A 20124-nucleotide genomic window follows, 5' to 3' on the forward strand; every position below is an offset into this window, starting at 1 on the left:
GGATTGATTTACATGGTTTAAAGTGGATGAAAGTATTATTTTGCAAGGGTTTGAATATTGAAAAAAAAAAACTGAACTTCACCACAGTCTAAGAGATGCTGCCATAGAGGGAATTCTCCAGGCAGGATGGGAAAGGGGCGTGGTGTGTGTCTCTGTGTGTTTGTGTGTGAGATGGGTGGTCAGACGCAGGGGAAGGAATAAACTGCAGTTTTCAGCAATAAAAACACTATTGTGTTGGGTAATTACATATTGCACAGCCTCCATGACAAACAGAAACATTTGTTTCCATTCTGGTTGAAGTGAAAAGGAACCTTTTCCCTCCGCTGCCTGGGCGGTTAGCTCAAAGGCCAAGGAAGGGCTGTAACCCCAGGGCAACCACAGGAGACCCATGTGCCCTCACAATGCAAAAGCTGACTGTTTGGAGGGCACAGACCGCAAAGCCCCTGCGCCTCCCTCCCTCGCCGTCTATTTCTCACTGTCTTCGTGGGAACCTTTGGCTCAGAAAGAGAACCTGCCCCGAGGGCCCCGAGGCTCATTAAGACCCTCACCACTGCAGACACAACCTCGAACAGCACAGCTCAGGTGCAACAACCTCCGCTGGGCACACCGCAGCCAATTCTCTTTCCTTTTAGAATCTACTAATCCAGGGCCTGTGCTCAAACTTTAGTTTTAACTTACTTCTGCCACAAAAGTGACAGACGTGGATTTTTGCTGCCTGCTAGGCAGAGTGGGTCGTTCATATATTTGATTAGAGGAGGCCGTTGATGAAATTCAGTCATGTGGAAAATGCCAGTGGTGATGGGGGAGGGGAGGGGTCCTTCCAACCAGAGTGTGAGGAGTTACAGAGTTAGAACTGGGGGGCCTTAGACACGTCCTTCCTCAGGGTGAGTGGAGATGCAGCCGAACCAGCATACATAGGCAATTGCTCTTTGTCTGCATCAGAAGGGGTTTGGGCAAGGAAAAGACAAATACTTGGAATTTGTCAATTTGTGATATTTTAAAACTTCGGATTACTTTGTCTTCTCATGTTTGTAAACCATCAACAGAATCCCTAATCCTCTCTTGGCGTCTTTCTGGGTTTACCTTGAGGGTGGCCTGTGGTGGTTTGCTGAGCTCTCACCCTCCCCAGATGTGGACTAGGACTGTGTCCCCCCCCCGCCCCAAGGTGGACAGACCTCTGGCCGGCTCCACGTGCCCAACCCGGGGAGTGACCAGCATGCAGTTTCCTCCCGTTTGCTCTCTTGCAGCAGAGCGGCAGCGTCGGGAACCCCCTGGAACCAATTCTGCCAACAGCTGACATGGGGCCTGCGGCCTGGTCTTCACTGGAGTGGCATTGAGGCGCCGGATCACAGACAGGCACTGAGCACAGGCCAGCTGGGCCTGGCTCTGCCTTGAATTCACCAAGCCTGCAATGCCTGCTCCCAGGGAGGATGTACTGTGATAAGAGATGAAGTGCTCCCTAAAGGTGATGTTACAATTCGTAAAATCCATGCATTCCTCGAAATGAAAAACACTGTAAACTCTGCTTTCACACCCTCGCCAGTACAAACTACAGTTCCCAGAGATGAGACTTGGGTTTTTTATTGTTTTCAATTCCAAAAGCAAGGTGACGCTTCTCTGCTAGCGAGGCCCGCGGTGCCAGTGGATACGCCAGAGAAGGCACCTTCCCCGCCCGGAGGCGCACAGGCCCCACACCCTCACCCGCTCACACACGTCCACACACCCGCGCAACTTTCACGGCCACGTGCGCACTCACCCTCGCGCGCACTCACCCTCGCGCATGCGCGCGTGTGCGCACGCAGGTGCGCTCTGTGACATGGTGACGTCTGCAGGGCCCCGGCGGGGCTCTTGCTTCAGCACAGCGGAGCCTCCTTCAGAGAACCCGGCGCCGGGACCCCCTCCCTCGTGTCACTTCGAAGGGGTGACGGGCGAGGCCCGGAGGGGGTCCTCAAAGCAGAGCAGAGAGAGGAGGCGGCTGAGGGACGAACAGCGCCGGGCGGCCCCCTCCGCACACGGTAAGCGTCCCCGAGGCCCTTGTCCGCGCTGCGCACGCGCTCCTCTCACCGCGCGGCGGCCGCGGCTACTCGTCCTCCCGCAGCTCCTGCAGCGCGGCCTGGAGCAGGCGCCGCAGCTTCGCGAGCACGCGGGGCGCTGCGCTCTGGGCCCCCGGGGCCGCGCACTCGAGCACCGTCGCCCGCAGCTGCCGCCGCAGCGGGGCCGAGACGGCGGGGCTGCCGCGGGGCGAGGAGAACCAGTGGCGGAGGATCTTGTCGCAGACGACCTGGGGGAGGGCGGGAGGGGGCGGTCAGCTCAGGTCCGGGGACCTCCTGGAAGGGCCCTTCCTGGACCCTAACCCGCCCAGCGGGGAGAAGGCCACCGCGGGTGCGGTGGAAATGCCGAGGGGGAAGCTCCGGGTGACACTCAGAAAGGACTGAGGACACTGCAGTAGAAAAATCACAGGCGGGAGCTGCTGCATAAGGAGTGGGCCCTGGGCAGGCCCGAGGCTGCCAGCCCCACCATCACCGCACCCCTGAGGGCGCACTTTCTTATCCATAGGTTGGTCACGGTGACAGTCATCGCCACCTGGCAGGGTTGTCCTGAGGGCCCCAGGACACGCTGGTGACAAGGGGTATGCAAACGTGATAGTAATTTGAGGCTCACTGAAAAAAAGGTATATTGGAAGGGAAAGGCTGCAGACTCTTTTTGAGGAGCCTTTGAGATGTTTTATTTTAGAAGTAAAAATTAAGCCACTATCTCACAGCCTTTAATTCTCCTTGGGTATGAAATTCAATGAGACTGAAGATCTCTTTAAATTCTCCATTTAAACACGCTGTCTGTTTTACAAGCTTCATGGTTCCCTCCCTGTTGGATGGAGCACTGCATAATTAATATTCTCCATTTTTCTATGTCACACTTCAAATTAGACTCAGTTAACAAATGCCTCAATTTTATAGAGCTACTGTTTCTATAATTTTGACTTGTGTTTCCCAACCTCTGCAAGACTGAGGATTCTGTTTAAAAACAAATTATCTTATTTCTCTTTTGAGTTGATAATACACTTTCAGGGGCAAACATGGAAAATGTCCCAAAAGATAGGCTGTAATCTTAAGTCTCCACCCCACTCCTGACAACCAGACACTCGGCTCCAGGCTCTGAGAGGCAACCACTCCCTTGAATGTCCTTCTGGAGAGTCTATAAATATACATGCATTTCCTTTTTCTTTTACTTTACATGGATGGGAGTATATTACACACACTGTTCTATAGCTTCCATTCCCATTTAATGAAATATCAGGGAGAGCCTTCCAAATCAGTCCTTATAAGGATATTCCATTTGTTTTAATGGCTGTACCTCAAATGCATATCATAAATTATTTAGCTAGTTCCCTATTGATGGAAATTTAGGTTGTTCACTAACTTTTGCTATTATGAAAAATGCTGCAATACATATCTTGCAGATATCTTTTTCATTTTGCATATGACTAAATTTCTGGAAATGAAATTTCTGGGCCAAGGGGTATGCATATTTTTTGTTTTGATAGATATTGCCAGATTGACCCCATAAAAGTTGTACCGAGTTACACTCTCACAGCAGCGTATGACAAGAATGCCCTCAACAACACCTGTCGTCTTTCTTTTTTGTTAACTGCTGAATGAAAATGGTTTAATTTGTATGGCTCTTCTTATCAGTCAGGTTGAAAGTATCTGTGCTTCCTTTCCAGTGGGTGGTCAAGGTGATGTTCTTTGCCCACATTTCCATCAGATTGTTAACTTTTTTCATATTGATATGTAAATGTTCTTTATATATTAAGGACATTAACCCCCTGCTTAGATTGGTTTCCTGGGGAGCAGACTGTAAGGTGGAGGTTTGCATGCAGGGATTTATTGAGGGGCGTTCTCAGAAACCATCTTAACATGGAACTAAGGGAGAAGGAAAACTTCTGGTACTGGAATGGCCTACAGAGTTTTCCTTATCGAGGCCAGGGGCCTGGGCTTTGCATTTCCCCCCCTCCCCACTGACCAATCACTAGACGCTGCCCCTGGGATGCGGGGTTACCGTGAGCCAAGGACGATGCTGGGGGATGCCATGAGTCTCAGCAGCTCTGAGTCTCAGACAGATAAGGGCTGTCTGTGTCCTCTATGCTCCTCGTCTGTAAGAGCAGTTGCAAATATGTTGCCAATTTTCTCATGTAACCTTTAAATTTGCTCATATTTTTTGTAACTTTGTTTTGTTTTTGCCATGTGGATTTTTTTTTTTAATGGTTAAATGTGTCAGTTGTGCCTCTTAATAGCCTCTGAGCTTTGTTCTGTACTCAGAAAGGCCTTCCGAACTCTAGGGTAGTACTTTAAATTCTCCCAGTTTTTTTCTGGAACATTCAGGATTCCATTTTTTAGGTGTAAGTATTTGCACCATCTGAAGTTTAGTTTGATATAAGGAGTGAACCAGGAGTTAATGTGATCATTTGTTGTTCCTGAATAGACACTTTACCAGTACCACTCACTGTATAACCCAGCTTCCCTCCCACCGGCCTGAGAGGCTGCCTTTATAACGTACTAAATACCCATATGTCATTAGGTCTACTTCTGCAATTTTTAAAAATTCTATTCCTTTGATCTATCAATCAGCTGATGCAGGGCAGGGATTTTTTTTTTTTTTTTTTTGAGTAAAAGTGTAAGTTAGAAAAGTAATACATACCACCGTAGAAAATTTATAAAATATAGGGCAAAAGGAAGAAAATAAAAATTATCTGTAATCCTATCATCTGTAAGTAATTGCTTTTGATGTTTTCATACCTTTTTTCCCAATCACGTACTGCTTAACGAAAATGAGATCATGGGTAAATACTGATTTGTAACCTGCATTTTTTCGCTTAATGAATGCTTCATATTTTCTCATATCCTTAAAGGAAGCGAAATTTCGTTTCTAGGTCTTTATTCAAAGGCAATAATCAGAAAAGGTGCACAAATGAAATTGCTCAGCTAAAGAGAGTATTTCCAAGAGTCATGCACCCTCCAGAGGGATGTAGAATTTTACAATCACGTTAACAATATAGACTCTTACCTATATTTCTCTGAAGCCTCACCTGTTAATTAATAGCATTTTAACAACTATTCCCAATAGTTAAAAGTAAAAAATTATTATCGCTGGGTTTTAATTTGCATGTCTTTGAATAGTAAGATTAAATATTTTCCAGGTTCTCTGGCCGTCTGCATTTCAGCTCCCGTGTATCTGTCATATGTTCTTTGCTTGCCAGTTTTGTGTGTGTGTACCTCTCACTGCTTAATGGCTCTGTAAGAGCCGTTTATATATTAAGGATACAACCCTAGTCTCCAATTATGCTGCAGAGGGCAGGTGTTAGTGTTTCCACTTTGTGGTTTGAGGTCACAGGGTGGTTGATGCTCTAGTGAAAGCATCTTGTTCCCACATCTGGAGAAGAATGATTGCGCTGCAGACCCAGCGAGGGTGCGAGTCCACGTTAAGTTGTAGAGGCTGCCAAGCCAGGGCCTTGTTCGGCCTGGTCCAGGGCCGCCAGGTTAACTACACGACTGTCCAGGTCTCCCCGGGTCAGTCCTCTGTGCTGGCGTGACTCAGCCCCAGGCTCTGGCCCCATCACCAGGTGTGCACCGGGGTTATATTGGCCTTATGGGCTGGAGGACTGTACACAGACTCCACAGACTGCGGTGGAGGTGAGACTGCGGAGTGGACTGGCTAGGAGAATGAAACAGTAGGAAGGCTGAGGCTAGAGCACAGATCAGCGGTGGTGGAGGTGTGCCCAGCTTCCCTGCTATGACCTCTTCCTGGTTGTGATCAACACGTGTGAGCCCAGATCATCCACACCCACCTGAGGGCCTGGAGTGAGGGCCGGGAGCAGACAGCTTCTGCCGGCAGAGGGGATATGTCTTCCCAGTGCAGGGGTCTCCAGCCCCACATCTGGGTCTCCCCCAGTCTAGACTGGATCTGAGAGCTGGAAGCCAGGATGGGTTCCTACTTATCACTGGTCTCCTGGATGTGGGACCCATGCACTTCCTCCCTCTATTAACCACCTGCTGGCCTAACCTCTTGCCTGTTGGATCTGTGGTGTCGCCCACCCTCTCTGGTTTGGCCAATTTTCAGGACTGCTTTGCCCTTTTTCTAGATTTATCTGTGGTGAATCAGTCTCTGGGTGCTCATTCGGGGTGTGTGTGTGTGTGTGTGTGTGTGTGTGTGTGTGTGTGTGTGTAGATGCAGAAATTAGACCCAGAGAGAAGGGCTACCCAAGTCCCCATGGCTCTGGGGGACCCAGTAAAGGCTGTGCTGGGAGCACCATCCATTAGCCCCATGGGGTCACTTGGCCGACAACTTCCGGGCTAGACGACTAAGAACAAATGATCCCCGTCTCCCACCATCCCTGCCCTTACTGGACACACTAAGCCCAGGTGACATGGCAAGGGTGATGACCTTCAGCTACATCACCGGGATGTCACAGTGTGGCAGGCAGAGGCACCCAGAGAGAACAGGGTCCCCCCCCCAGAGAGGACAGCAGCATTGCTCACCTGCAGGTTGCTGTTGGTTCTCTGAGCTCCACACCTGTGCGCTCGCAAATCACACTTTGAAAAACAGTCAAAGAAATTGCAGTCTTCATCTCCCGTGCAGTTCTGCTCAAGAATTTCCTTCATTTTAGGTTCAAAAAAGGCCATGTCCACATCAATAGCCACCACCTGTAATTGAAACAGCACATGCCTCTCAAGAGGACCCCCAAGGTCGCAGCACAGAGGGAGCCCTGCAGTTTCACCCCACCCCTGTTCCCCTTTGCAGGTGCCAGTGTCACAGACTTCAGGGGTCACAGAAATCTGCCAGCAGGGAAGAGGAGCCAGGTTGTGCTGGGGACATACAAGCCACTGCCACAGATGGTATGGCAAGGCTTTAACTGCAAAAAGGACCTTCGTGGTCACCAGTGAAAGCCTAGAATGTGGAACCAGTATCACTTTTCATCTTTAAAAGTTTTCTCAGATTTAAAAGTTGAATCTCTGAAATATCTTTAAAATGAATTGATTTCCCCTTCTGTTGCTTTATCACTTTGGTTTCTGACATTCAAGCCTCAGGAATACAAAAGCTGTGAAATACAGATAATCTATCCCTATGAATATAAGCAACAAAAGAAAACTACATTCAAGGGACAGGTGGAGGGTGTGATGGTGAGAGAGGGGTGGGCAGTACGTAGGTCGTCTATTTATGCTGTCTGTTACCTGAGGTGACAGTTTCCAACTGCGGGGAGCTGGGGGAGTGCAGGGAGTGGCAAAGCCAAAGTTCTCAAATTGGGGTCGATACGTGTGTACCCTGATCCAGCAGCATCAGAAACTAAGTCCCACTATCAGCGTGAAAATGTGATGAGCCCCTGGAATTTCAGATTTATCTTCCTGGCTTCAACCCAAATAGGCTTCAAAACCAGAAAAAGAATAATGTCTAAATTATGCAGATGTTCCTCCACCACCTGAATTAAAAAAAAAAAAAATGAGCTCAAACCTGAGGAAACCTGGACTCTGCCCAAATCAAGCAGTTTATAGCTTCAAGGTATTAAAGAGCTATTAGAAGACTCGATGGGGTTAATGGAGTCTGTGGCATTTCACAAGCCTTCACAGGTCAACCTCAAAATATCACCTTTCTCCCTTTGGTAGCGTCTCAAAAAAGTGTTCATTTACATCTCAATTCTCTGCAAAGTCAGGAGGCACATTCCCAGGTTGTTGTTTCTGTTTTTTCCTTCAAGATTGATGCCAGAATGCAGTACAGCTTCTTGGGGATTATTCAGTAAAACAGAGGAGGGAAAATACTTTATTTCAAAATATGTGGAGAATAATGAAAATAAAGAACAGGGAACTTTTCCCTATTTAACAGCCTTGTCTAATTACTAATTCAGGCTCTGCAAACAAATTATCATTTTAATCAATTTTTCCTATCTTATTATTCAGACAAAAGAAATAGCTCATTTCATTATTTATACTGGTTAATACACTAAAAATATATGAGGCTGTGCTAATGAGTCTGTTGTCTTTCATAATTTATTTGGGGGGCTACAAGACACTTCTCTTCTTTTGATAGCTCCTGGCCGTCTCCCCAGCTTCCCCTGGGCCCCTGGTGGAATTTCAACTCCCTGTTCTGTCTTCCAGCTCTAACTGTTCCCTTCTAGAACATCTCCCAGGAAGAGCCAGATTTATTTTTTAATTTTAGTGTATGCTGTAGAATGGATTACAGCTACTGGAAGCGTAACTCTGTGCACCTAAAATAAGAACAGTAACAAAATGAACAGAAAAACCTGCCTGAGGTTTCTTAGATAACATCGGGAGAATCATAAAATTTTTCCTGCACAAAATACCTAACTTGCATCATCTTCAGACATCGTCCTAGCATCAGACTAGAACAGATTGATGAGGATTATTTCGTTCTCCACTGAAAAGTGTGCCTCTAGAGCAGGAAACGTCATCTGTTTGAAAAGAGCACTTTCTGGCAACAGTTTGGGAGCAAGAAGTAAAGATGTTTTCCTAGTTCTTTTGCAACCGCTGGACAGATTCTCAAGACCTGCAAGGGGGGACCCGAGAAAGTGAATGACTGCGAGTCATCAATTCTTACACGTTACCTGAAGGACAGCGCTTCTTCCCCACTGCAACAGGGACCAAAGGGGGAACCCTCCTGCTGGTCCGTCAGTTCGCTAGTTCTCACACTGAGTGTGCATCAGAATCACCTGGAGGGCTTGCTTTTAAAACACAGAGGCGGCATCCCACCCCGGAGCCCCAGGCCTCCTGCGGCTGCTTCTCCACCTCGGTACGTTCTTTGTAGGCCTGCACTGCCTGGAGTGGGACATAAAATTCACCTGCCTTCTGCAGAGCCTGCATAGGCTGACGTGACCACCCGGGCAGGATTCTCCCTTGTGTAAGGCACCAAAACGCCAGTTGTCCCTCTAGAAGTCTTACCCACAGAAGGGAAACTAGAACGTCTTCAGAAGAAAGTATTAGAAAAAGTGGCCCATCATCCTAGAGCATGGACAGCTTGAAAACAGTGTCCCCCTACTGAGCCTTTGTGCAAAAGCCCCCAAAGGCCGTCCTCTCTCCTCATCCTCCGAGGCTCCTGAAGACTGTTTTCTGCACAATTTGCTTGCTTTCCAAATAGCCCTAAGAAGGCGCGAAGTCGCTTTGGAGAAAACACAGCAGCCCTTAAGGACGACAGACCGCACCTCCCACTGCGAGCGGGTGTCCTCCCAGTTCGGCACCGGGCAGGCACCTCTGTTCTTTAAATTCTCTCATTCCCACTCGGAAGGTTTGGCAGGTCGGACTTGTCCTGGCCAGAAGGTTGCATAACGCTGCAGGGTCTCCCCCGATTTCAGGAACCCCCTCGTTTAGCACCACCCGGACCCAAGTCTGCCCTCCACGGGCGAAACACATGCCGCAGCCACTCACCGTGAAGTCGCTCCTGATGGCAAAGTTCTCGGGCTTGACGTCGCAGAGGTGCAGGCGGTGCGAGAAGTCGTGCTCGAAGTGGCGGACCATGTCCAGGAAGCTGAGCGCCACGCCGCTGAGCGCGCGCGCCTGGGCCCGGCCTCCGCGGGCCGCACCGTCCAGGGGGAAGAGGGCCCGGAGGCGGGGGCTGCCCGCGGCCAGGTGCTCCACGGCGTAGAAGTGGCCGCAGGAGCCCAGCACGGGCGGCGCGTGCGGGCTGCGGCCCCGCAGCAGGCTGAGCAGGACGAACTCCTCCTGCTGCAGCAGCGCCCACAGGCTGGCCAGCTGACCCCGCAGCCGGGGCCCCCGCCGCCCCAGGCCCAGCCGCCCCAGGCCGCCCTCCGCCAGCTCCAGGCCCAGCGCGCTCTTGACCTCCCCGGCCGCCAGCAGGAGGAGCTCTGCCTCTGGGAAGCCCTGGCCGCCGGCCTGGGGCCGGCCGTCCAGGAGGCCGAGCGGCGGGAAGCTGGAGAAGGCTTCCTCCTTGGACTTGAGGACCACGGGCCGGCCGCGCCAGTCAGCCTGCAGCACCTTCTTGCCCCGCTCGTAGTACAGGCAGCGCCGGTACCGTAGCTGCCCCGCCACGCACAGGTCCTCGCACAGGTCTCCCCCGAGTGCACCGCCCCGGTAGTCCTGGCACTGGAAGGAAGGGGACAGTCGGTCACACCGCGGAGGGGCAGCGAACAGACACAAGCTTGGTCCCCGCGCCCAGCACGCTCCTAACAGCTGTGCAGACAACCTTCACCAGAGTGAACCACGAGGCTCCTCGGGTCGGAGAGGAATTACGAAGTCAAAGGGTTGAGGGCTCCCCTGCTGGCGCATTGGTTAAGCGTCCGCCTGCCAACGCAGGGGACACGGGTTCGAGCCCTGGTCCGGGAAGATCCCACATGCCGCGGAGCAACTAATCACGTGCGCCAAAGCTACCGAGCCTGCGCTCTAGAGCCCACGAGCCACAACTACTGAAGCCCGTGTGCCACAACTACTGAGCCCGCTTGCCGCAACTAGAGAAAGCCCCTGTGCAGCAATGAAGACCCAACGCAGCCAAAATAAATAAATACATTTAAGTCAAAAAAAAAAAAAAAGACTTGAAAGAGCGCCTCAAGTTTGCTATTTTCTCCATCAGGCCCAGGCCCAGGTCTTAGGAAGCAGGTCTCTGCCCTCCCCCACTTCCAGCTGAGGTGGGTGATGCTGGCAAAGGCCTTTGGCATCTGCATTCAGTTTCCTTGAGTGTCAGTGAAAGGGCTGGGCCAGGCCCGTGGTTCCCAACTCTTGGCCTCACGTCAGGGTCACCCAGAGAGCTTTCAACCCCCGGTCAAGTACAGGTCAGCCAGACCTCAGGAGGTGGCTCCCCGGCGACCCCAGGAATGGCCCTTCCTCTAGAACCTCTCCCTGCGCCCATTGTGGTCGCCGGGAGGTGGTGTGGCTGTAAGGCCAGCAGGCTCTGGGGGACTGCGGGGTCTGGAGAGCCCACTGCAGGAAACAGGAGGCAGGAGAGGCCTCGTGGCTGGCAGGGCAGGCACCAGGCGCCTGCAGAAGAGGAGTCCTGCAGGGTAAATTCCAGAAGCAGGGGGTGTTCGGTTCCTGGGGGTGGTGAGGAAGGCACTCAGGGACCCTGAAATGGGGAACTTCTCCTAAACGTCAGGCTCTTAGGCCCCCCTGCCACATGGGGGACCTGGTGACCCCACCACGACACTACAAGCATCCGTCCTAAGAATACGGTCCAGCCAGGCCCTGCCCTTAAGACCTGCTAGAGGGGGAGCAGGAGAGGCCAGTGTGAAACCGATGGAAAGGGAGGATGATTATTCTGTTCTCTTTCTTTTTTATCTCTTTCAGGAAACCTAAACCTCTGGGCCCACGTTTATTAGGGGTTGAGCCTATTTCCTGACTCCACCTGTTTCCCCCCAGATGCATCTTCCTCCCACGTGGGCAAAGGCAGGTCAGGTATGTAATTATATGCTGGCCAGACTCTCTCTGGTGGTTCTGTGCTGCTCAGCTTTATGAACCCCAAGTAGATTATATACAGCTCCTTCAAGTCGGAAAATATACCTCCAATGCTTAGATATGTAAATAATCCCCAAATCCAAAAAGCTCTGAAAACGACAAGTTTTTCCATGACTCATTCGCCTTAAGGAGTCTCAAATCCGACTGAAAAGATGAGAGCCTATTTATGGTCTGAATGTATTTGACCTGTGACTTTGCATATACTTTGCTGCAGTTATTAATCAGCTGGATTTGTTTGATTACTGGCGCTGCCTCATATGCAGAATAGAAGGTATATATATGCTGCATATTATCTAACACCCAAAACAGTGTGAATTCCAAAACAGGCCTGGCCACAGAGCATTGGGTAAGGGACTGTGGATCTTTATAAATACTCTCAGTGACTTGTTCAAAGCATATGACATGACCAAAACGCTTATTAAAAAGACATACTGGGCTTCCCTGGTGGCGCAGTGGTTGAGAGTCCGCCTGCCGATGCAGGGGACATGGGTTCGTGCCCCGGTCCGGGAAGATCCCACATGCCGCGGAGCGGCTGGGCCCGTGAGCCATGGCCGCTGAGCCTGCGCATCCGGAGCCTGTGCTCCGCAACGGGAGAGGCCACACAAGTGAGAGGCCCGCGTACCGCAGGAAAAAAAAAAAAAAAAAGATATACTCCCTGTTCTTAAAACAAGTATCTGGATTTCAGGGACCATTTCAGGCAGTAACTGGACAACAGTCCAACAGGACCAAGACAAGCCATCAGGCCTGACCCCCCAGCTTCCTGCTGAGGGGCTCCCACAAGCTGCTTCTCTTTTGCTGCGTTAGATCTCGGCACCGCACCGTATTGGGTGGTGGGGATGTCACGCTTGCCAAACCCAAAGATGCACGCGATGGTCCCGATCCTGGAGTCTGGGAGTGCACCCTGTTTGCCTGGGGCTGGCTTTTTGTCTTTGGAAAACAGACAGCCATAATGAAGCTGTATTAATAAACACCCATGAAACTGTTTTAAATACACTTGATGCTGTGTACATCTTGCAATTTAACTTAACACCATTTTGGTCAAATGCCATCCTTTTACTTTTCATCCTGGTACCTCTTTCCAAGGCGTGGGGTCATGACAGGAGCATCAAAGGGATCAGGACCCTCTGAGTGACTCTCTTTGCTTGGAATTGCTTCCATATCACGGTGCCTCGGAAGAAAGCATCAGCTGATTCTGGTTCCTCTGAGACTTTTCAGGATAATCTTAGAGGTAAGGTGGGAATGAAAGGTTTAAATGATTGAGACTCCCAAGAGTAAAAAAAGATGTGAATGATGGAGGTAACGTGGGTGTTCATTTTACTTGCTGCAGCTTTGTCCTATTTTATCTGGTATTTACAGAGTTTCACATCTCTGTAATAAGCCTGACAAGAAAAGGCAACATTTCTTTCTTTCTTTTTTTCTTTTTTTTAATAAATTTATTTATTTTTGGCTGCGTTGGGTCTTCGTTGCTGCGCGCGGGCTTTCTCTAGTTGCAGCGAGCGGGGGCTACTCTTCGTGGCAGTGCGCGGGCTTCTCATTGCGGTGGCTTCTCTTGTTGCGGAGCACGGGCTCTAGGCACGCGGGCTTCAGTAGCTGTGGCTCGCGGGCTCTAGAGCGCAGGCTCAGTAGTTGTGGCGCACGGGCTTAGTTGCTCCGTGGCACGCGGGCTCTTCCCGGACCAGGGCTCGAACCCGTGTCCCCTGCACTGGCAGGCGGATTCTAAACCACTGCGCCACCAGGGAAGCCCAACATTTATTTCTTGATTGACTTATAAAGCCCCTAGACCCTTTGAGTATATCCAAAATGGTTTAATTCGATTCCATAATCCTTTTTAGAGTGTCGTCAAATTTGTAGTTTAATCAAAGGTGTTTTTGTATGAAGGACAGAACAGAACTGGAAAAGAAAGAAAAGCAGGTGATACAATCGAGTTTGGTAGGAGGAGGTGGGTTCTGAACTGCGAGCTTCAGAATCCTGCTGTGCTGGGCAGAGGGGAGAGGCATGGGGAAGGCGAGATAGGGGCGTGGGCCCTGGCTGGGCCACGACCCGAGAGCGGGGAGTGCCGAGGGTGTCAGCTGTGACTGTCCGGGGCCTTCACTCTCCTCATCTGGAACTGCGGCCAAAATTGTCACTGGCCATGAGAGACACCTGTGGGCCCAGAAGCCCACTCCACACCCCCGGGGCGGGGAGTGACCGTGGGAAAGCTGCCTCGGGCACACCCAGCCACCTTCCAGCTAACAGTGCTGTGTGTGAGCTGAGCCACGATCCAGCTACAGGTGCCCGGCTCAGGCTCAGGCATCACAGAGCGAGGTGGCTGCCTTTCAGACTCCTCAAATGACAGTGGAGTGTAAGCAAGAAAGGCACACGGCCAGGCGTGGCTTTGGGGCCCACTGGGTTTGCCTCTGGGCTCAGCCTCTTGCTGGCCTGTGGCTTGTTTCCAAGTCTGTAACATGGGATGATGACACTGTGTCGTGGGAGACCTGTAAAGGTCAACCAAGGTCATGGGTTCAGAGGACCTGGTGGCCTCTGAATTCTAGTTCCCTCCAGCCCTGGTCATTAGAAGGCAGGGGGCCGGGGAGGGCTCTTCCTGGAGAGATGCACCCGAGCTCAGTTTTGAAAGATGAATTGTGAGTCTGCCTAGTGGACCAGGAGGGAGAGGGCAGGGAATGACCTGCCGAGGAGCCCACAGATGCGAAGTCGCTCGAGTGTTCAGAGAACCAGACAGTTCAGGGGAGCAGAGGGCAGGGTTAGAGCAAGTGCCAGGGCATCAGGGACTGGGCGTCCTGTCAGAAACACCACTTCCTGTGTCTCCACCTGACAGAATGCTCCCCCCTGCAAGGGTCGGACCCACCTTCCCTGGGAGGCCACCCCACCTGCCAGTGGGAATTCTTGTCTCCTCCGCCCCAGGTTCCATTAAATAACCCCCGTGAGCCACCGTACCATCCCCTGCCCCCGCTGGCTCCCCACAGCCTGGTGTTTTCTACGAAACTGTACCGTGTTGATGAAATCGAATTCAAATCGAACCCATACGAGATTTGCCCCTGCGGATTTAGAAGGCAGTTCCAAACAGGGGTTGCAAGGAAATTTGGCATATAGTCTGCTGATTTGGGAGGGGAACATTACCTTTGGCTGTTTCTCTGAAGGTCAGCATGTTGAGGTATAGGCATGCCTCCAGATGGCTGGCAGCTTGTAGGGAAGCTGCAGATCAGGAAGGGTGGGCAGTGGGGCTGGGCGCCCAGAGCCCTGCCGGGCCACCAGCTACTGGAGGTGTTGTCCTAGGTTTCTGACCTAACTTTCCGTGCCCCGGCTACCTCGTTTGTCATGGGAGATCGCTTACACCAAAGTAAAGTGTACGCAAGGGTAGTTAGTGCAGAGCTGTTCTTTGTCGTCACCTTTTGTGATGAAGCCTTTTTGGCACTTCAGTCCCTACTCTTCTGATACAGAATGTAAAATTCCTCCACTGTGGCTCTTCTGGTTACCAGAGTTCCAGTGAGCTCTGCAGGATCTTTTTGCATGCCTGTGCTTGCTAAACTCAGAGATAGACTTAGCTCGGCTTTTAAAAACCAGTAAATTTACAGATTACAAGCTAGTTAAACAGTGTCATCATGTTAGAGACAAGAGTGAAATTATCTTATTAGCAGCATGTCCTATTGAAGTAGCTAATTTTTTAAAACTCAATAGAAGTAATGTACTTTTAACTCCATTTTAAAAAAATCACTTTCCTCTGGATATGAGGAGGCCCTAACTGCCATCTTGATCAGGTACATTTCTGTACCCAAATGTGTGTGCATACCAAATCCACAGGTATCAGATTTTAAGATAAGCTGGGAAAAAAACCAAGTTAATAAAGTCTCATTGTAGTTAACTGGCATTTTAAAAAAATTAATGAAACTCACAGCGAATTCATATTTCTTACAGGTTGTGTGCAAACACACACTCCCAGCAGCCCCGGTTCTTGTAGAAAGCGTGCTCAGTGGTGGTCACTTAGAGCCTCCCTCTCTGGCTTGTCTCTCGGTTCTCAGGCAAAAACAAAACCTGTCCTTTCTAGTCTGGGAAACCGGTGACAGGGTCTCAGAGGTCATGCCCAAGGGCTGGGTTTTCTTTTGTGTGTTTGTTTTTGTTTTTAAGGAGAATTAAGTTCCTATGCTGTTAGCAGCCCTCATATCTCACGATGGAATTCCTTCACGGAGCAGTTACGCTGTGCATTGCAGAATCTCAGAGCAATTAGCCAGGCCACTCTGCAACCCTTCTCGACCCCTGGACAGCTTAGAAGGTAGACATTACAAACGTGGCCAAAGCACTCAGGAAAGCAGTCATTCCCTGCTATAAAATCTTTCTGGGTATGTGCCCTGGATGCTGTAGTCCCACTGGGACCTTGGGTTTCTATCAGAGCAAAGAAAGATAAGCCTGCCCTGTTAAAAAGAAATCCCAGATGTAGGCAACCAAATTAAGTCCCATCAAGACCTAACTAGCCGGAAGGGACTTAAACCTTCTGAATAACAGAGAGTCTGTGGGAATCTTTTTGCGATGCTTTGAAAGTGATGTGCTATGGAAGGGTTAAGTATGCCCAATTGTTACTTATGGTTTTCAGTATTGGAGGAGCCAGTTCTGTCACGGGGTCTCTACTATCAGAGTCACATCCTGGCTCCACGACACAGTAACTGTGTGAATCGGGACAAGTTACTTCACCTCTCTGGGGCTCGGTTTCGCCATCTGTGAAATGGGAGGAGTAAAAGTACCTACCCCGCAGAGGCTGAGATTAAATGAATTAATACACGTAAAACTACTTAGCACAGAGCCTGCCCCGAGGGAGCCTCAGCGGGCACCCGCAGCATACGTCCCCGCCGCCCTGGGAGGCGCTTTGCCTGCAGAAACGGAAGCTGGGCCTGTGAACGGTCAGACCCAACGCTAGTCAGCCTGGCACAGCCTGCTGACACGGTTCCCTGAGAAAGTGGGGCTCTGGAAACCTCACAGAGATGTCTTGATTACGGGATGAGCTGAAAAGCCACAGGAAAAAGGAGGGCTGCCGTCTGCCCAGAAAATTCTGAAGCTGGAAGACCTGGGCTCGACTCTGGAACCAATCCAGTTGGCTCTTCCAACACTCTCTCTTGAGACTGGAGTGTGCTGGGCCCCTCCAGAGGTGGGGTGAGGCTCGGGGTGGGCAACAGCACCCATGACTCCCCGCTCCTAACCGGCTCCTCAGCTTCATCCTCAGATTCTCCACGGGCCAGCAGTGTTCACCTGCCTGGCATGAGGGCCCGGGAACGTGCTCAGAGGTTCACAACTCCCTTGGCTCCATCCAAGGGAAAGGGGTTCCCTCTGGCTCAGCTGCAGCTATTCCTTCGGTGCTCTGGGATTCAGAGTGAAAGCTAATGAGAGTCTGGAGGCCAGTCAGAAAAATAACAGCCAGTTTTATTATTAAGGATAAAAGCCAGGCAGAATGAATTGAAAGGACTGGCGGAGCTGAGAGACAGAGGCTCGATTCAGTCCTGGGAGGCCACAGTGCCACAATGCCAGCCTCTGCCTGGCCGCCAGGGCCCGGCAGAGTCTGGGATGTGGAGACTGGGGTCCTATTCAAACCTCAGTCTAGTTCACAGTGTCCTGGGTGAAAGGGAGCCACGGTGCTGTGTGGGGTTCCCGCCAGCAAATCCAGAATGGAGAGGGTAGAGAGGGAAAGTCAGGTCCTGAGCAGAGCGTGAGAAATGGCGGCCTCAAAGGGGGCCTCCAAATGATGCTCCCCCCCAAATCAGGTCATTGAGAACCGGTCAGGTGAACTTCAGGCAGACAGACAGACATGGTATTTCAGATTGTTCTTTTGGCAACAGGAAAGATTGGCTGCCACAGGAGATATGTTGGTTCAGCCTCCAAACAGAATTGGTTTTAATTTATGAGCTGGAATGCTGGGAAAGTTATGATGAGCAATGACTTAAGTTATACTAGGCTATTTAATTTCCATTAGGCCTTCTCTCACTTAACCAAAGGTAAAGAAATGAAAAAATAGTGTTTCTTTTTTATTTTAATCTAAAAGACTATTATATTATTTTTGGTACATGGATATTCATCCTGGCCAAGCTATTCATTTTTAATTATAATTAGTCAATCAATCTCCCCAAAACAGAGGGAAAAAAATCTTTATCAGTGAAAGAAATTTTTAGAGGAGTTATTGAGGAAAATCAATGAGCTCTTGTAACTTAAAGAAAACTTGATAGAACGTCATTGTAACAATGAACAGATAAATGGATAGATTATTGATAGATAGGATGGAAGGAATCGATTGTCAGACTCCATTAGGGAAAATGATTTGGTCTAGCTTGTCCATTTCACCTCATTCCTTTAGTTTTTCCAATCTCACTTAAAAAAAAATCATTTACTTCAAACCCTTTATGCTACCACGTTTTGAAAACCTACAATCTCAAAAGGCTCACCCAGATGTAAGCAATTGGACTGAAAACTTCCCATGCGTTTCTTGAAGATCTCTTAGAAAATAGATCATTTTTCGCACCAAATACTTAGATGGTCAGTATTTTAGGAAGTGAATAATCACTCAATCAGTGTAACAGTAGTTGCCTTTACCCTCACCTTGGCCTTCCTTTTAGGGATTCCTGCCTTTATCGAAGTCTCCTAATGTACCTCATCTTCCGAACCAGAGAGCCCAAAGAGCAGCCAGCGTTCGGAAACAGCTAATGCGCCTCTGGGGCCCAAAGCGCGCAACAGCAGCAGCCTGCAAGCCCAGGCGTTTCTTTCTCTCCCTAATTGCCGGGCTCAGCTATGGAGCCCCCAGGCCCTCCCCTGTCCGGAGACCCCGCTCGGACCCCAGGGTCCGACCGCCTCCCTCGCGCTCCGCTCCCCTGAACGCGCTCTGTCTTGGGTCCCGCAGACCGCGCCGGGGAGAGCCGCGGCTCTGGGGCGCAGCGGGGCGGGGGCCCTACGAGCCGTCTGCATGGGACTCGGCGAGGTGCAGCCCAGACTGGACTCGCCGAACAGCGGCTGAGCGACCGAACGGCGAGTCCAGGGGCAGGGGCGTGGTCTCCCCGACCCGAGCCGTCAGCGGCCCGCGCCCCGAGCCCCGCTGTTCCGAGTCGGGAGACTGGGAACAGACCCGAACACTTGCTTTAGGAGCGCGGGCTGGGGGCGGCGGGAGAGCAGTCGGGCAGGAAGACTCTCTTGGGACAAAGGACCAATTTGGGCGAAACGGGGGGAGACATCCCCGCCCGCGCACGGAGGACTCCCGGACAGAGTCCCACGCTGGAGACCGCATCCCACGCACCGTGTCCGGGCCCCCTCCCCTCGGTCCACGGCCGTGCCCGAGTCCCCGGCTCCCGGGGCCCGCGGAGGGTGTCCCAGCCCTGCCCCCGGGGCGCGCGGCGCGGGGCAGTGCGGCGGCGGCGGCACCTACCAGCGCGGCCAGGATGCGCCGGCTCTTCTCGTCGGTGCAGCGCTCGGAGAGGACGCCCGGGTGCGCGCGGAGCAGCAGCGCGGCCGCCAGCACCCAACCCGCGGTCCACGCGACGCAGACCAGCAGCGCGCCCCGCCCGCACCACCCGGGCCGGCCCCGCGAGCCCGCCGCCCGCGCCCGCGCCATGGCCCGCCCGCCCCGCGCCCAGCGCCCCGCGCTCGCGTCTGGGCTCGGCGGTCCGGCGAGGGAGGGGCGCGGGGGAGAGGCAGCGCGGGCGGAGGGGAGGGGGCGCGGGGGAGAGGCAGCGCGGGCGCCCGGCCCGTCCTGGGGGGCGGGGATGAGGGGGGGTGTCCCGCGGCAACAACCCGCGCCCGCCCGAGCAGCCGGGATTCAGTGGGTGTCCGCGCGCGGGACGCCCTGCTCCGCCTGCCGCACCCCGCCACCGTTTGCACTTTTTTTTGCACCTTTTCCCCAAGAAGACCAGCTCCTTCCTGGTACCGACTCTGCGTAGATTCAGGCTTGCCCTGGTTTAGACTTCTGGCTCCCCTGAAGACAAGCTCTCGCCCCTTCTCCGGGTGGCTGCTCGGCGCCCTGCACTCTCTTTTACAGACCCCCGTCCCTCTAACCCCTGGGCGCCCTCGGCTGCAGCCCTGCCCCCCATCCCCCCACCTGGGTCTCCTCCGAGCGCTTTCCGGGGTAAGATCCTGAGTCGGGGGTCCGGGACAGTCTGGGAATGTCGTGGCGGCCCCCGCCCGCCCTTCCCAGGCAGCTCCTGAATCCCACCGCCGTCTCCCAGGCTGCCAAAAACTCCAGGGCGTCCTTGCCAGGGGTAAAAAAGCGCCGCACGCTTTAAACGTTTCCCTTCCCCCTGGCGAGGAGAAATCGTTCACTGAATGTATCTAAACCTGTGTTTCTGTGTATTTGCAACGTCCTCTGGGGAGCAGGCTTCGAAGTTCCGTCGCAGTCGTCGTATGAGGTAGGCAGGAGCCCCGGCCTTCAGAGCTGCCCCTGGTTCTTTCCAGCCCTCCCTGACCCCACCCCAGCTGCCCTCCGCTCCCTAAAAGCATTTCTCCCCTAAACGGAGAGCCAGGGCGGGGGAACTGTCACAGCCAAGGCCTCTGAAAGCTGCCCCGCCCCCCGAGGCTCCTGCATTCACTCAACAAAAGCTTATTCAAGGCCTGTTGTACAGCCAGCCCATCCCTGTAGGTCAGGCCCTACCTGACCGCCCTGCACCTAAGTTTCAGATATTCCCACCCTCCACCCCCAGTG

The 20124-nt window shown here is 52.1% G+C and overlaps 1 protein-coding gene across 1 annotated transcript; it reads right to left on the reverse strand.

Moving 5' to 3' along the window:
• Positions 1–1634: 1634 nt before the first annotated feature.
• On the reverse strand, positions 1635–19041 carry DIPK1C (divergent protein kinase domain 1C; the record flags this gene model as incomplete). The annotated part of the gene is made up of 4 exons (XM_082640613.1): positions 1635–2281; positions 6534–6698; positions 9429–10103; positions 18856–19041. The coding sequence occupies 4 exons, from the start codon at positions 19039–19041 to the stop codon at positions 2081–2083; spliced, it is 1227 nt and encodes a 408-aa protein (XP_082496739.1). The 3' UTR covers positions 1635–2080.
• Positions 19042–20124: the final 1083 nt, after the last annotated feature.

The sequence above is a fragment of the Mesoplodon mirus genome (genome assembly GCF_964341445.2).
Source record: "Mesoplodon mirus genome assembly, chromosome: 13".
Lineage (NCBI taxonomy): Eukaryota > Metazoa > Chordata > Mammalia > Artiodactyla > Ziphiidae > Mesoplodon > Mesoplodon mirus.